The sequence below is a fragment of the Heterocephalus glaber genome, unplaced genomic scaffold (genome assembly GCF_053883595.1).
Source record: "Heterocephalus glaber isolate CG9 unplaced genomic scaffold, H.glaber_assembly_v1.0 deba00001497, whole genome shotgun sequence".
Taxonomy (NCBI): Eukaryota; Metazoa; Chordata; class Mammalia; order Rodentia; family Bathyergidae; genus Heterocephalus; species Heterocephalus glaber.
The window spans coordinates 47,349,916-47,366,873 of NW_028258320.1; the positions used below are offsets into that span (position 1 = coordinate 47,349,916).

The window sequence follows — 16,958 nt, forward strand, 5'->3', positions numbered from 1 at the left end:
GCCAGACACAATAAATTACCTTAATTCTTTTTTTTTTGGTACCAGGGATTGAACTCGGGTCCTTCCGCTTGTGAGGTAGGCTTCGGAACCACTGAGCTAAATCCTCGGCTCCTCTCTATCCTCATTTTACAAGTGAGGGAGCTAAGGGTTAGAAAGGCTGGGGTATCTTCACCTAAGTTAGCAAACTGATGGTGAAACCAAACCAAGCCTGCTTGACTGCAAAGCCTAGTTGTAACTAGTAATATAGCAGTTAAAGGGAAACAAAGTGGGCATCTTTTTTGAATGTTGCTAACTAGTGGATTTTGGTTCTTGTGATTGTTCACGTTGGCACCTTTTGTCCTGAAGTAAAAATTTCATTTGTGGGGACAAAGGATTCATATACTGATGGTAGAAAATGCAGTACCACCAATACCCACGGGGTGGCAGTGCTGTCCAAACAATAGCAGAAGGCAGAATTCTGAGAGGATGGAAGTGGAGAAAGTTACCTGGCATGGAAGCCTGAACAGCCAAAGCAAGCAACCAAGGTACAGCTGTCTGATGGAAATACCAGCAGCTCTCAGGGTCTTGCTGGCATTTTTCTGCCACCTGCTGGAGACTCTGACAGACAGCAATAATGTCACTGGGTCCTGTAACCACATTCCCTGTGAGGTGAGAAAATCAGTATTCTCTTTAAAATGTTCTCACAAACACTTTCAAGTATTTCCGATATAGCAGATGGGAAGAACAGACAAAGACAATGACTGAAGAGACCAAGAATGTCTTATAAAGACCAGAGCCACTGTATTTTCTTGGCTGTGAGTGTACCTCTATTCAGATTTCAAAATTAAGACTGGATCTGTGCTAGGCTTAGTAATACAAATATTCACTTACATTCTTTCCTTTGTTTGTATCACTTCTCTCACTTTACAGAGGACGTGGAGGCTCAATGAGATTATCAGTGTTTCTTCCAGGGTCACAAGAAGTGCAAAGTCAGAAAGCAGACCCTTGTCAGGGTCTGAGTCTAGTATTCTTTCCACTAAATAACTGCTGATCAAGCAATGTGTACCTAGGTTTGCCTACAATGGCTAGGCAGTCGAAGTTAGTGAGGAACCAGGGTGACCATGCATAGGTTCCCAGTGGCAATAGCTACTGTAACTTTGGCCTTAGAGCAGTGCTTCTCAGACTGGTTGGTGCCTACAAGTTACTTGTTCACATGTAAATTTTCTTTTCTTGCTATATAGTTCAGGCTGACCTTGAACTCACTAGGTAGTCCAGGCTGATCTCAAAATCCTGGTGATTCTCCTGCCTCAGCCTCCCAAGTGCTGCGATTATAGGTGTGTGTTACCACACATGGCTCGAAATGCAGATTCTTACTAGTGAGGTCCTAAGATTCTGCATTTCTAATGAACCTGCAGATACTGCCCAGGCTATGTTCGATGGATTGTATTTTGAGGACCACCATGCTTTATACTGGTGCCTCTCGATTCTGATCCTAAGTGAAAATCAGCAGGGTACGCTTCATAATTACTGTTGTGCAAATCCCAACCCTCCTCAGAGACTGATACAACAGGACTAAGGCCCAGGTGTCAGTATTTCTTTTTTTTCCAAGTTTACCATGTCCACAGAAAGGCAAATATTTTGTGTTTGAAATAATGCTTAGCAGAATCTGGAAAGGGTATGGAGTGGGGAATGGAGAAAGAATAACAAGTATAAGAGTACTGTTGGATAGGAGGAATAACTTCTCATGTTCAATGGCTCAGTAGGGTAACTATGGCTGATAACAATTAATTGAATATTTCTTTTCTTTTTCCCGCTAGGGATCAAATCCACATCCTCACTAAATGAATATTTCAAAGTAAGTAGTAGAGATGATTTTGAATGTTTTCAAATACAGAAATAAGTATGTAAGATGATAGATAATGTACAGCTACAATTAGAAACACTTCTTAAGAGGTGTTGACTCCAACCCAGGCTGCAGTTCCTCATTCAGCCCACCTGCTTGATTATTCCAGGTAGTTACCTTTGTTCATCCTCCAGAGATGCTCCAGCAGCAGAGGCAGTGTCTCCTTGACGATGCTGGGATGTGTTGAAACAGCTGACAAAGCTTGCAGACAGCGCAGATGCTGTGAGCATTTGGTTGACCCATCTCCTCTAGCTAAGTTAGACTTCCCTGAAAGGAACCAGAGAGACAAGGTTTCACTTTGTGATGGCAAGCAAGAAGGGTCTCAAAGCCTTGCTGGGATGAGTTGGGCTACAGAAGACTATTAGCCACACATACCTCTGTGCAGCTCCTCAGCAAGCTTGGGTACCAGATGGCTGCTGAAGGCCACAGGGTAGAGAGTGGCCAGGGCTCCTGAGGCTTCCAGTGCTGCCACCCTGTGAGGCACAGAGCAGATGAACATTACCATCAGCTAAACGGGCCCACCATCCTCTTGCTAAGGACTGCCATTGGGCAGATCCAGCAATATGGGCACCCAAAGCCACCTTGTTGAAGAACAGGACTCAAATACCTACACTACTGAGTTGGACAGGGCTTCTTAACACTCAAGAAAAGAGAGAGCAGTCCCATTATCTCTCCAACTGGTTATCTCCCTAAGGAGAGACAAGGGTCAGAAGCATAGAGCCCCTGGCCCCTGCTACATCTGTTGCTGTCGATTCAGAGGCAGAGAACAGCTTGCTCTACCTCCCTGGTTTAGAGTCTCACCAGCTCTGGGAATCCTCCTCCTGGAAGCTCAGTCTGTACAGGTGACCCACTGCCTGTTCCAAGTCCTCAGAAGATAGGAAATCTATGGGTAGAAGGAAACATAAATCTCATTTTTCTTCCTCTGTAGTCACCACAACCTTGCCAAAAATACTATTAGAAATCTGAAATCACCCTAGTATTATAGTTTTCTTAATACAGAAAACTGTAAGGAAGGGATCAATCTTTTCTCTTTCCCTTGAGATGTACCTGGCTGGGCACCCAAAACTGTGATTGCACGGATGCCAACAAGCTGAAGCTGGGCGCTGGAGTCTGTTAGGGCCATGAATACCAATGAACACAGCTGGTCCTTGAAGTCACTCAGAGTTCTTTCATCTAGGGAGAGACAGAAGCCAGGTTAGAAGGAAGCCTTTACATTTTGTATCCCTCACTTAGCAGTGGTGCAAGATGATTAGGAGTAGATTTTAAGATCTTAATCCACTGTGGGTCCAGGAGCACACTAGAAACATAAAGGGGTCTCATCCATTTAGTACGCTCTTTTGCTACAGCCCCAGCACAAGAGGACCAATATTCTAGACTACTTTTCTTGTCTTACTATCCTTTTTGGACCACAGGACTCAAGTGCCCCCAGGATACCTTACCTTTATCTTCATAGCTCCACCTCTGCTGCAGCTTCAAGAAACCCAGGATCATTTCAAGGATTGTCCGCCTCTGGTTGCTCTGTAATGTTTCAAGGGGTACTGGAGTCAAAGAATATTTTAAAGGATTTCAACTCTGCTATTCTGGAGCTGGTGAGAATTATCCTTTTATGTATGACTAAGTCTGGGAAAGTGAGTAAGGGAACAAGCGGCAGCATATGGGAATGAAACCCCAGATCTGGGCCCAAGCTAAAGCTTCATTCTCTCTCTCTTCTGAGAAAGGGATCCTAGCATTCAGGTCTCACTGTCTCCCACAACACTGTGGGTTTTTTTGGTACCGGGGATCAAACTCAGGACCTTGCGCTTGCGAGGCAGGCGCCAGAACCACTGAGCTAAATCCCTAGCCCAACATTGTGCTTTTTTACCTGACTGTGCTTGTGAAATTGTTCCAGAAGTAAAGGCAGTACGTTGCTGGTAATGTGGTCACAGGCCCGGGCAGATGCACCTGTAGCTGCCTGCAACAGCTTGGCACTAGGCCATACCAGTTTCATGTCCGGTTCACACAGATGGTGCCTGCAGTCTAGAGAGGCAGCAATCACAGACCTGGGGAGTAGGCCAAATGTTGCCTGATTCCCCTATAGTCCACAGAAGTTGAAGACTGAGACCTGGAACAGTTTAGCAGCAGTTACTACTCAATTGTCTTCAATTCAAAGTAGAGCTGCAGCCCCCAAATCACTGAACTTATGAAGGGTCACTGGCCCTTGAGGAATGTAATCTCTATTGTGCTCTCTCTCCTTTCAGGCTGGCACAGTTCCATTACCCTGTAGAATGTTGCTAAGGAAGGTGTCAAGAAGGTCCTCTGCATCAGCACTCAGCACAGAGCGAGACAAACACGCAGTCAGGGAGTGAAGGGCTGCCAGGCCTTCTGCCTCCACCTGCTCACTTGCTGTCTGGAACACCTGATGGAAGGATCCCATGGCTACTGAGGTGAGCTTTCACAGGTGAGATCCCACCCACCCACTGCCTATTTCCTCAAAGAGGAAGGTTGAGAACTTTTTTTGGTGGTACTTGGGATTGAACCCATGGCCTCTGCACTGAGGTACATCTCCAGCTCTTTTTTTCACTTATTTTGAGACAGGGCCACTAAGTTGCGTAAGCTGGGCTTGAACTTGTGATCCTCCTGCCTCAGCCTGCCAGAGTGCTGGGATTACAGGTGTGGGGCACCATACCCAGCAGTTCAGAACTTTTAGGGCACAGCAACAGAAATCAACCCCCAACTCAATGTCTTCTCCACTGGTTATCCTTACCAAGTCCTTACTTCCACTAGAGAAACACACAATTTTTGAGAAACAGTATGTCAACTCTGAGCAGTGGTTGTTGCGATCCCCTATGCTAAATTGCATTCTTCTTCTCTATTTAGTACGCCCACACCATGACCTGTGCTCTTTGCCATGGGAGTACAGGAAGTGGGCACCATGCAAAGGTGATCACTATGCTCTCACCAAGCAACTGTCTCCCTTGTCATTCAACTAGAAGTATGTCCCCTTATTTACCTGCTGAATAACCAAAACAGTACCCTGACCCTAGGGACAATAGGGAAGAGGACAGGGTGCATTATTTCCCCTCATAATGGACTAATGGGAATTAACTGTAGTGAGTTCATCTCAGTAACGCTCACCTCTCTGCGGATAGAAGCCCAAAGGCTGGGAAGGAAGTCCTTCAGTTCTTTTTGCCCATACACAGCACAGCAAGCATTCTGCCAAGGCAACAGCAAATATCAGCTAGTTATACACTAAGATATCCTGGGACAGGCAGGTACCTCAGCATAGAGACACCTAAGGGAGCCTGGCTCTCAACAGAAAAGCCAGTAGGATGTCATAACAGTCTTCTTTGGGGCACAGAAAAACAGGAACTCATCCTAATGACAAAGAAATGGAGGTCTGGTCAGCCTTTCCTCAGTTACTACAGGAGAAGACAACATGCAGCTGGGGTCTTTAGGTCAACAAACAGACCCAAATCTTGGTCCTTCTTGAGACTCATGGACAGTTTTCTGCTAAGACACTATATCTTTTAGTACCTCTAACTTGTCTAAAGGTAGTTATATCCTGCAAGGAGAAAAAAAAAATCACTCACCAGAGTCTGCAGTGAATCCAGCTTGGCACTCAGAATCTCAGAATCTACTTTCTCAATCAACAGGGGCAGTAGGAACTGTGTGAGAGAAGAAGGAACTTAATCCTGAGCTAGATAGGGTCTGAGCAACACCAAAATCGATCATGTCCTTTTGCCACCAGTTTCAATGCATAGGTGCTATATAAAGGAGCTATACTTAAGTTAGGAGTTGTGATTGTAAGCTACCTTTCCTCCTTAACTCTGGCTATGGCCTTCATTACTTGAAAATGAGCAAGTTGGCAAAGCTAGAGGATTTCAAAAAAATAGCCTCATCTAGGGATGGGACTATTTTAAGAGAGAGGGTGGTAAAGTTTCTTATATCAGAAGTCTAAGATACTTGCCACACAAGATGACCGCAAGGTGTCATACTCTAAAATGTACACTAGCTCACTCTTTCTTCTGAGAGTTTACTGTTCTTTCTTCAGAGCCTTCTCTGGGGAGAGACTATCTACCCTAACTAACAATGGGTACACCTACCTCAGCAAACTGTGGCGTAGAAGCCAGCACCACTCGAAGACTCAGGATGAGATCTTCTCTCTGGATACCATGGGGATCATTAGGTGGCTGGAAAGGGAGAAGGGCCATGGGTTTGTGTAAATTTTCAGACCACCTTTGGACACAGGCTTGAACCTGGCAAACCTGTAGACAAGGGTGATATTTATACCCGATCTAGCAGAACAGTATGATATGAGGCCCCAGGAAGGAGACATGCTTGCTCTTCTGTGTTCTCTGATAATTTTTGTCTTTCAGGCCCTTAGCTTTCAATTTCATCACACGTTTTCTATTTGATCTATTATTTTACCACTTAGCGTTAAGCATCCTTAACTTTTTGGTGTAATGCTTTCTTCTCTGTGTTTATGCTTGCTTTACATATATGATCCATAATTTATTTTTATATTTAATACATTAAGAATATTTTAAAATGGTATTATTCTTTTACAACATTAGTTTTAGTTTTCATTGTGTTTCAGCCACAGGTTATTTAAGTAACTCTTTGCTAGACGTTTCTATTTTTTTCACCCATATAAAAAGCTGTAACTTGGGCCAAGGATTCAGCTCAGTGGTTCCGGTGCCTGCCTTGCAAGCGCAAAGTCCCGAGTTCGATCCCTGCTACCAAAAAACAAACAAACAAAAAAAGCTGTAACTCTGACAACATGAAAGAGATTAATGATTAATCTGTGAAGATTAAAAACATCAATCAAAAAAAAACAAACAAAAAAACCAAAAAAAACCCATCAATCAGATTTTCCTTTTCTCTTTTGGAAACTGCAACATAAACTCAATATAGAGATTTTCTTTCTTTAAAGACAAAGTTATAGGTCAAAGAACAGAGTAAGAGATACTAGCAATAAGGGCCAGGGATTTAGCTCAGTGGTTCCGCCGCCTGCCTCGCAAGCGTAAGGACCCGAGTTTGATCCCTGGTACCAAAAAAAAAAAAAAGAGAGATACTAGCAACAAAATTTTTTTTTTTTGGTACTGGGGATCGATCTTGGTTCCTTGTGCTTGCACAGCAGGTGGCGAAACCACTGAGCTAAATCCCCGGCCCTAACAAAATATTATAAGCTGAAAAGCAAAGCAGATTGATAAGAAAATGACTCAACAGACCCAAGATAAAAGAATTCTAGGTAAACCTGGGGAAGGCTGGATAAATATATACTGCATAGTCCTCAAAATGTTTTGGAGTTGGAAATTCCATGTACCTTTGGGGTTGGGAATGGGGCTAGAGAGGCAATATGGGCCCAAGACTGACTCCTTGCTCCTCCCTAATAGAAGCAAAATCTGGAGGTTTACTTTTTTGGAGCAGGTAAGACAGAGAAGATGCAGGTGCAGCAGAGGGCCTCAGTGCTACACCAGAAGAGGGGTCTAAGAGACACAGTACTGAGTGCTATTTTCAGCTCCTTCGCTTAAAGTCAGATCTCTTCATAGGCAAACCAAAGATCTTTCTCTGGAAGGACCTGACTAACTCAGGAAAAGAACTTTGGGGCTTCCCTAGACTATCTGAGTAAGCCAGTCTGTAATGAAGCTCTCACACTTAACGATCCCATTCTATGTGCTTAGAACTTCCACTTCACTTTATAATCCTCATTTTGAAACATGAATAAACTCCCAAAGATTAACAAAATAAACTGAAAAAAACTTGAAGGGAACAGGATTATATAGGGAGAAGACATATTTAAAAATAACACTTCATTAATGTTTTTAGAGACAGGTAAGAGAGTTGTATGCCTGTAATAACAGCACTCAGGAGCCTGAGGCAGCAGGATCGCTGTGAGTTCCAGGCTAGCCTGGGCTATACAGTGAGTTCCAGGACAGCCAGAACTACAACCCTCCCCCGTAAAAAAGAGAAAGAGGGAGTATTAAGAGAAATTTATCCATGTATTAAATAAGAACAGAATGCTATAAAAAAATTCAGAGGTTGCAACCCATTCAGGACCCCTCCTGTCTCTCAGGAGCTATCCCTCTTCCCCATTCTTATTCCCTATCCCTATTCCCCATCCTATTTCCCAATAAATTTTCCTACTCTTAAAAAAAAATAAAAAAAAAATTCAGAGGTCAGTAACAATGAAAAGCTCTTGAAATTTGTTTTGTTTTGTTTTTTGGTACTGGGGATCAAACTCAGGTCCTTGCGCTTGTGTAGCAGGTGGCGAAACCACTGAGCTAAATCCCTGGCCCAAGCTCTTGAAATTTAAAGCGTGAGTAAAGAAAAGTCTTTGCTTGATTAAGAAAAATGAATCCATAATTTATCTGTGTTTATTTTACCTAGAATATCCTTGGGAAAACACATAAACAGTTGGGAATAGAGATTATTTCTAAAGAGAAAATGAATGTAGTTGTAGAGGAGTATGAGAAGCTCTAACTCTCACCAACAGGAAGACAGCTGCCCCAAGAAAGTTATACACCTTCTGACTGTGTGAGGTATGTCCATGAAGGACAACAGATAGATAACCAATAACCATTGCCTCTCCGCCTTTTGGCTAAGATCAAGTGTAGATAACCAATAACCAAGAGAGTCCTGAAGATCAGAATCAAGGACTTCATGGGCCAGGGATTTAACTCAGTGGAGCTGTGCCTGTCTGGTACCCCGGGGGAAAAAGAAAAACAACCAAGGACTTAGTGAGCTAAACTGAACCTCTCCTCTTTTAAAAATTATATGTATGGCCTGGAGATTTAGCTCAGTGGTTCTGCTGCCTGCCTTGCAAGCGCAAGGTCCCAAGTTTGATCCCTTACCAATAAATAAATAAATAAAAATAAAATAAAATAAAATGAAAATTATATATATAAATCAACCAAAGACTTCCAGGCTAGCTAAAAAATTTACTCCATTTGCCACAGTACAGTGTCTTCCTTAGTACTGGCAGGCACTATGGAGAGTTGCTTCCAAAAAAGTAAAGGAGGGGCTGGAGATTTAGCTCAGTGGTTCTGCCACCTGCCCCGCAAGCGCAAGGACCCGAGTTCAATCCCTGGTACCATCCCCCCAAAACAAAAAAAAGTAAAGGAGTATGGGGCTGGGGATTTAGCTCAGTGGTTTTGCCGTCTGTCTCGCAAGTGCAAGGTCCAGAGTTCCATCCCCAGTACCAAAAAAAAAAAGTAAAGGAGTATGACAGAGGTTTCTGTAGCCTTTAAATGTTGAATTCTGCTTATTTTATTACCTTTCAAGAAAATGTATGAGATACTCTTCTTCAAATTGTAAATGCACATATTTTCTGGGCATGGTGGCACACACTGGTAATCCCAGCACTTGGGAGGCTGAGGCAGGAGGATCACTGCAACTTTGAGGCCAGCCTGACATAATGAGTTTAAGACCAGCCTGAGCTATACAGTGAGACCCTGCCTCAAAAAAACAAGCACATATTCTTTGACTTAGCAGTTTCATTTTTGGTAATCTTGTTGTTAAACCCATGTATATATCAGTTGCAGCACTGCTTGTAATAGCAAAAGATTAACAAAAGGGCCAGGGATTTAGTTCAGTGGTGCCGCCTCCTGTCTCACAAGGGCAAGGTCCTGAGTTTGATCCCTGGTACCATAAAAAAACCCCAAAAAACCAAAAACAAATAAACAAGAGAGCTAATTTATATACCGATAAGGTATACTAAGATAAAGAACTCTCCAAGATATACTGGTAAATGAAAAAAAAAAGCAAAGTGCAGGAAATGTATTTGTATATGCTACCAAGGAGAGGAGGGTAGAATTTGCTTTCATAAGGATGAAAAAGTTCTATAAAGATACATTTGCTAGGTGTGGTGGCACACACCTGTAACCCCAGCACTCGGGGAGAAGGCAAGGCAAGAGGATTGGCTTCAAGGCCAGAGCTCCACAGTGAGTTCAAGGTCAGTCAGATCCTGTCTCAAAAAACAAAACAGAAGGGGCTGGGGTCCTGAGTTCAATCGGTACCAAAACAAAACAAATGAACAAACAAAAAAACCCCAAAACAGAACAAAAAGATACAGACATAGCTGATAAAATTAGTTGAGTATGAAGAAAAGTATAGCAGGAAGATTTTTCAACCTTTTGTACCTTTTTAACTTTGAATTATGTGAATGTATCATCTTTTCAAAAACAAACAAAACACAACATAAAACAAACCAAAACCAGAAAAACCTGGTAGCAAGCCAGGATCTTTCAATATTTCAAAGGCACAAGTTCTTCTGGGTTATAAAGGTTAGTTATTATGAAAAAAATGGAAAGAATTTCAAGAGAGAGATGGTCCCAAGCAATGTGATATACCAAATGAAATAAACTGGTAAATACAGTGGTACCTTGGTTCACGAACTTCATTCTTTCCACGATTCTGGCCACAAACCAAGTTAGATGAGAACCGAATCAAATTCTATAGTTAGGTTCAATGTTGACTTTATGGAGAAATTTGATTTGGTTCTTGTCCAGTTCAGTATGCGACCAGAATCAAGGAAAGTTTGTGGACCAAGGCACTGTAATTCCTTGCAACAAAAATGGCTGTGGTTCTTTATCTTTTTCTTTTCTTTATCAGGGATCAAACTCAGGACATTGTGCTTGCCAAACAGGCATTGTGCCCGCTGAGCTACATCCCCAGCCCAGCTGTGACATTTTAGCCAAAAGGCCGAGAAGCTATGTTTTTGTTTTTGGTACAAGGGATCAACTGAGGACTTGAGCTTGGGAGGCAGACATGGTACCACTGAGCTAAATCCCCAGCCCTATGGCACTTTAAAGTGAGAGTCCATAGTCAAATGTTTGGTATGCTGCAACAGAACTTTCATTTCTTCCACATTATTAATGCTTGCAGTACACATATCCAGTGATGGGACCTTGACTATTTGGGAGTAGAACAGAAATCAAATGCAGGGTAAGAGGAAGACCCAAGAGAGTCAAAGCAAATATGTCCTAAACATAACTGTACTTAACAGTGCCTTTTTTGTTCTGTCAATTTGTTTCTATTGACTAAGATGTCTTCTCCAACTCCAGAATCATAATCCATGCATTGCTCTGAAACCAATCAAAATCCTACCTTATCTGGCTATTCTAGCTCATACTAAAGTCTGTGTTCTCAGAACTACAGTACTACTCCTTTTGGTACCTAATCTCTTATTGTCACTTAAATGTTTCAACTTTCAAGGGCAGGGACCATATTTTACAATCCTGTTGGTCGCAGCACCAAGTACACTGTTAAGGAACTTAAGGAGCCCCAGAAATATCTGCTGATATGTCGGGAACCATTCTACATAATTTTGGGAAAAAATTATTTCATAATTCAAGTATGACTATAGCTATCTAAGGCCCAAAGTCTCCTTGTCCACAGAGGCTATTGCATGTGGAAAGATAACTAAGATAACTCCGTTTTTGCCTCCGGTCACAGCTGAGGCCTCAATGGTCCCATGATGCTGTGGTGCTCAAGGGCAAGATTACATCAGCTGAAGACATCCTGGTTCTTTGAGAACCGAGTAGTAATAACAAAGGAGAAAGGTTTCACCTGGGGAGGAACAAATTCCTTATCAGTTTAACTCATCCCACCTCTTACTGTAAGAATGCTCCCTTACTGCGTTCATCATCCTAAGATCCTCATCAATCTAACATTTTCATCAGCATAAGATCCATATTGACATAGGATTACCACTGGCCCCACCTGATACTCCCTCCAATTATTGTGCTCACCCAATAAATAGTGGTTAGCTCAGAGTCTTTGTCTTTGCCCACTCTTGAGGCACTGACCTCCTGGCCCTCCATATACTTTGTTCTGCTTTTTTAGTACCAGGAATTGAACTCAGGACCCTGTGCTTATGGGGCAGGCGCAACACCACTGAGATAAATCCCCAGCCCACCCCATATACTTTGAAATTACACAAGTCTGTTGTCTTTTTTTTTCCTTTAGGCTTTGCTGTCCCCCTTTCTAGGCAGTCGGAGGACTGATCGCCCTCCAATACTGATATAAAGCCTTCTTCCAACATCAAATGCTTTTCTATTTCCCAATTCACTAAAATTTTTTTCTGTGAGAATTTTATTACTTTTTCATGTGCATATGTGTGTGTATATGTGTTTCTGGGGATTGAACCCAGGGCCTCATGCATGCTAAGCAGGTACTTTACCACTAAGCTACATCCCCAGCCCCACTCCTGTCCATGAGGATTTTAAACGTAAGTCTGAGGACTGTCTATTTTGCGCATCTGTAGCCTCAATACCTGAAACAGAGCATATACACCACAGGTACTCAATGAATATTTAAATGAAAGAAGGAAGGTGCTACTTACAGGAGTAAAATCAATAGGGAAATAACAGGATGTCACTTCAAACAACTCCTCCACAAAGGGTCCTGGGGCAAGAGAGAAAGAATGAGGCTGACTTATTAGCTTCATTTACCTGACAAGCCTCAACTGGCTAATTCATAGCTATCAAGACATACCCAAGCTGTAATCCCTAGAGATGAGGTCATGGACAATGCGGAAAGCCACCAGAAGGTTACGGGGATCTTTTTCTCCATCCATCACCTGGATGAAGCCAAATGTGAAGTCAGCTCCTAGACCTTTTAGCTCTGGGAAGGAGAGAACACGGTCACTACTGTCCCATGGGATAGGAAGCCTGGGCTTTCTCCTAGGAGACCTGTGTTCTGTTCACATGCTCCCCTTTCCTGCCTCACAGAGCAGATCCTTTTTTTTTTTTTGGTACCAGGGATTGAACTCAGGTCCTTGCGCTTGTGCAGCAGGTGGTGAAACCACTGAGCTAAATCCCCGGCCCCAGAGCAGACCCTTTTTGTTTTCGTATTCTGAGAGAAGTATTCAGTGAAGAGATGTGCAACAATACACATAAATTGCTATAGTGGTAAGCATTTAAAACCTTTACTGGAAGGAGAGTGGATCCCCAGCCTTGCTTTTATCATTTTCAGAGTATGAGCTCTTCTATATAGCTCCCAGCTACAATAAGTCCTGCTAATGGGGAAAAAAATTAGCATGTACTCGCTTTGCAGATTTCCCAGAGAGCTCTGTTGTTTACCTTCTTCTCGAGTTCGCATGAAGTTGGTGATGATATTGTAGACTGTGTGTCGGTCCACCTGCAGCAGAGACTTGGGGATGAGGGAGAAAGGAAATAAGGGAAGAAACTGCTTAAAGGATACCTTCAGTTGATAAACTATGTTCTACTTCACAACCTCTAAAGTGGACAATTCTCTTCATACCAGCATAAGATCAGCTAAGAGGAACTGCAGAGAAAGGGTATGGCTACTGACCTAGCAGCACAGTGGTGATGTTAGTGGCCCAAATCTATCTGATACATACCTTACTTTCTTTAGGTGTAGGAGGACACAGGTCAGATATAATTGCATTCAGCCTTCCCTTTCCTTATTCAATAACATGGTCATAAGTTCTGGAGTTCAGGACTTAAAATGGCATATGTTTGGCATCTAATTCTATTTATGTCAAAGGGTAGGAAATACAAGAGACTACCGACATGATTATCATCACTCACCTGTACATGTACCTCTTGGAAGATGGCTTTAAGCACAGAGACAGCAAGTCCTGGCGGCAGACCCACACAAAGGCTCTGGAGGAAAGGGAAGATAAGATATGGGAAAACTGAGGAAATTACAGTCCAGTCTCCAAGACGCAACCCTACAAGGGCCCCAGTTAGCTAGAGTGAACATCATAATATCCCGGTGTTTGGAAGAAGGCTAACAGTAAGAACTTTCTCTAGCTCAGTAGTTCTTTGCAGTTCCTTCCAATTCAGCTGCATTCTAGTCCCCCAAAGTATACTTCTATTCTCTAGAGTAAGATGTACAGTTGGGTGACACTAATTTATCCCACGTTTGGGCCTCTGTCCTTCAGCATGTGAAGCCCCACCCTCAAAGGGCAAGGAAGGAACTGGACAAGGGCTCTCACAAACACAGTTATGTAATGAAATGGAGTACTCACAAGTGCCCTCAAACCCTGCAGGACAGATGGGATCACAAGATGATGGTCTTTCAACCGGTTCTCATAGAACAGGATCAGGTGAACCACTGTACAAAACAGATTCAGCCCTCAGTTTATGCGGGGATAAGGAAGTTCCCCACCCCACCCCACCCCCCCGCCAGCTCTGCTCCGTTCCTAAGTCTGTAAGGCTCTTCCTTCACCAGGAGATATGTCCCATGCCCTCCCACATTTGATGGTGTCTTGATTAGGCGAAACAGGAAAACAGGGTAACCTCTTATTATCCATTCTCCCATAGATCCACAGTAAAAACCATTCTCTACCTCATAACTGCCTTTCTATATAACTGGGGTCTACACCTGGGAGGCTGAGGCAGGAGGATTGTGAGTTTGAAGTCAGCCTGGCTACATAGGTCAAGGGAAGCCTGGGCTACATTGTGAGACTCTTTCTTAAAAAAAAAAGGAATGGGGGGAGAACTTTAAAACTTTTTTTTTGGTGCCAGGGAATAACCCAGGGCCTTATGCACTCTTCAGCTCTTAAATTTTTAATTTTTTTTCAATATGTGTAATATATTTTGATTATATTTACCCCCCACCCCATGATGTTGGAGATTGAACCCAGGACCCGAAAACATTTTCTTAAAGGGCTAGATAGTAAGGATTATAGGTGTATAGGACAATTTCTGTAGCTATTGCTCAAAATCTGCCACTATCGCCTAAAAGTAGCATAGACAATAGGCAAATAGGTGTGGCTGTATTCTGGCAAAACTTTTCCTCTCATCTTAAAAATACTACTTTGTCCATTTTATAAAGTGGGGAAAATACACTGAAAAAATTATCTAAGGCTATATTTGAAATCCATGTTTCTTGTGTCTCAACTTTAATCACCTCTGCCCACATAACAGTGAAGAAAAGATTGAATGAGCTCATACATTATGCCCTCTCTTCCAGTAATGATGGCTTGAATAGACATAGAATGTCTTGGGTCAGCAATCTAGGAAGACATTCCTACTAGTGATGCCAGTACCTTCCTTCTCCAGGAGCAAGGAGTGACACTGGAGCAGCACCTGTGACAAAAGCTGGATACCCCGTGCCCGAGTCTGGGGTTCAGGATTCTCCAGAGAGGACCTGGAAGAGAGCAGGAGGGGAGAATCTACCATTACCCAGTTCAACCATTTACAGGAATAAATATTTTGCAATCAGTCACACTCATTCACTGGGCACATGAGAGTTAAGCTCTGTTAAAAACAGTACTAGGAGGTGTTCCTGAGGTGTATTACAGACACAAGTATGGACCACGACCAGAAAAACTAACTCTCAATCTGATCCAGCATCATTAGAGGCACATCTGATACCCACAGCCAACTGAAGTTTTTTTTTGTCTCCAGACACCCTTAGTTGGCAACTAATGGGTATTGTGTTCTTTTTCCCTGTGGTATGAAGGACTGATATTCCTCTGAAATAGAGCTTAGCAGCTACCTACAGAGCTTGGAAGATGACTGGTAACTGCAGATCCTACCAAAACAGAAGAAAGATATATTTTTGTAAATTTCTGCTAAGGGAAAAAATGCTAAGAGCAAACACCAAGGTGTGTGTGTGTGGTTGCATAATACAAAACACCCAGAATTTTAAAACTGGAAGGTTATAGAGATGGCCAGAATAAAGGTTTTAACCATTTTAATATTGTTGATATGGAAGAAGCTGGACTGAAGAAACAAAATGATTTCTCTTCAAGATATCTCTACAAACATTACACTTAAACATACTAAAGGTAATCTAAACATACTAAAAGTAATATAAGCAGGAAGTAGAATAATTCTGGAGAGGAGCCAGCCACCACAGTTACAGTAAATCTCTAGGATAAAGGTACATATGATGATGAGCAATGAGGCAAAAATAAGACCACTCCTGACAGGATCTCTAGGGAACCTGTGGAAAGGTTTCTGCTCAAGAAGAAAACTATGTATTCACATTATAATTGGATCTAGGTATATGAATGTTTATAGTAGCATTTTATTTTTATTTTGGTACCGGGGATTGAACTTGGGACCTTGCGCTTTCAAGGCAGGTGCCAGAACCACTGAGCTAAATCCCCGGCCGCATAGAAGCATTATTCAGAATAGCCAAATAATGGAAACAACCCACATGTCCAGCAGCTGATGAAAAATTGTCCAAATTGTAGATCTGTACAATGAAATACTACACAGCAAGCAAAGAAATGTAGAACTGACATATACTACAACATGGTTGAACCTTGAAAACATCCTCAGTAAATGAAGCCAATCACAAAGATCGTATATTTGATTCTATGAACATGATATTTCTAAAATGGGCAATACAGAGAGACTTCCAGGGGCTGGGAATGGATGTGAGTATGAGTTTCTTTTCGGAGTAATGAAGATGTTCTAAAATTGATCACAAGGAGGAATACACAAATCTGTAAATATACAACTAGAAGCCATGAGGAGCGGGCACGATGGCATGAGCTTGGAATCCTAGCATTCAGGAGGTTGAGGCAGGAGGATCCCAAGTTCAAGGCCAACCTGGGCTACAATGCAAGTTCAGGGCCAGCTACTACACAATGAGACCATGTATTTAAAAAAAAAAACAGTACAAAAATACACACTTTAAAATGGTGAACTTTATAATACATGAATTTTATTTTAATAAAATCATAAGGTATATACAAAGGCCAAATGGTTTCTTATGTGGGAGAAATACTTACCAGTTTAATTTCCATTTTCTAGTTTTCCATTTTAGAAGACATGTTGGCTATGACAGTTAACAATTCTTGCTAATAAGACTTGTCAATTTAAATAATGTGCTAAGTATGAGTTATGAGAAAAGTAGACATTAGACTATAAGCACATATTTTCTTTTGGTACCAGGGATTGAACTCAGGACCCTGGACTTGCAAGTCAGGCACAGCACCACTGAACTAAATCCCTGGCCCAACCACATATTTTCTCTGGTGCTTAGATCCCAAGGTTATAACATCACTGCTTTTTCAGCCCTTTCTCCAACCCTTTTCCTTTAGTAAAATCTGGTGCAAGATTAGCCTCTGGCTACTTCTTAGGGCCCACTGCTCCTTTGAGTCAGGTTT

General features: G+C 42.3%; 1 protein-coding gene and 1 long non-coding RNA gene across 7 annotated transcripts in view; one reads left to right on the top strand and one right to left on the bottom strand.

The window, feature by feature from the left end:
- Window positions 1-16,958, bottom strand: part of Mms19 (MMS19 cytosolic iron-sulfur assembly component) — a 33,350-nt gene that overhangs the window by 5,519 nt on the left and 10,873 nt on the right. The window contains exons 3-19 of one of the 6 annotated variants that reach the window (XM_013069905.3): window positions 14,883-14,983; window positions 13,860-13,945; window positions 13,417-13,491; window positions 12,946-13,015; window positions 12,359-12,487; window positions 12,207-12,268; window positions 5,965-6,051; window positions 5,452-5,526; window positions 4,997-5,074; window positions 4,139-4,277; window positions 3,744-3,898; window positions 3,322-3,400; window positions 2,930-3,055; window positions 2,684-2,765; window positions 2,258-2,355; window positions 2,000-2,149; window positions 486-641 (exon numbers count right to left, since the gene is read on the bottom strand). In XM_013069905.3, the coding sequence (XP_012925359.1) occupies window positions 486-641; window positions 2,000-2,149; window positions 2,258-2,355; window positions 2,684-2,765; window positions 2,930-3,055; window positions 3,322-3,400; window positions 3,744-3,898; window positions 4,139-4,277; window positions 4,997-5,074; window positions 5,452-5,526; window positions 5,965-6,051; window positions 12,207-12,268; window positions 12,359-12,487; window positions 12,946-13,015; window positions 13,417-13,491; window positions 13,860-13,945; window positions 14,883-14,983 (1,748 nt within the window). Of the gene's footprint in view, window positions 1-485; window positions 642-1,999; window positions 2,150-2,257; window positions 2,356-2,683; window positions 2,766-2,929; window positions 3,056-3,321; window positions 3,401-3,743; window positions 3,984-4,138; window positions 4,298-4,996; window positions 5,075-5,451; window positions 5,527-5,964; window positions 6,052-12,206; window positions 12,269-12,358; window positions 12,488-12,945; window positions 13,016-13,416; window positions 13,492-13,859; window positions 13,946-14,882; window positions 14,984-16,958 lie in introns of those variants that run through there. The other 5 variants (XM_013069907.3, XM_087185065.1, XM_021253147.2 and 2 more) reach the window with 5 other exon arrangements.
- On the top strand, window positions 4,125-15,057 carry LOC110347788 (uncharacterized). The gene is made up of 2 exons (XR_002392582.2): window positions 4,125-4,305; window positions 14,896-15,057. It is a non-coding gene; the product is annotated as an uncharacterized LOC110347788 (long non-coding RNA).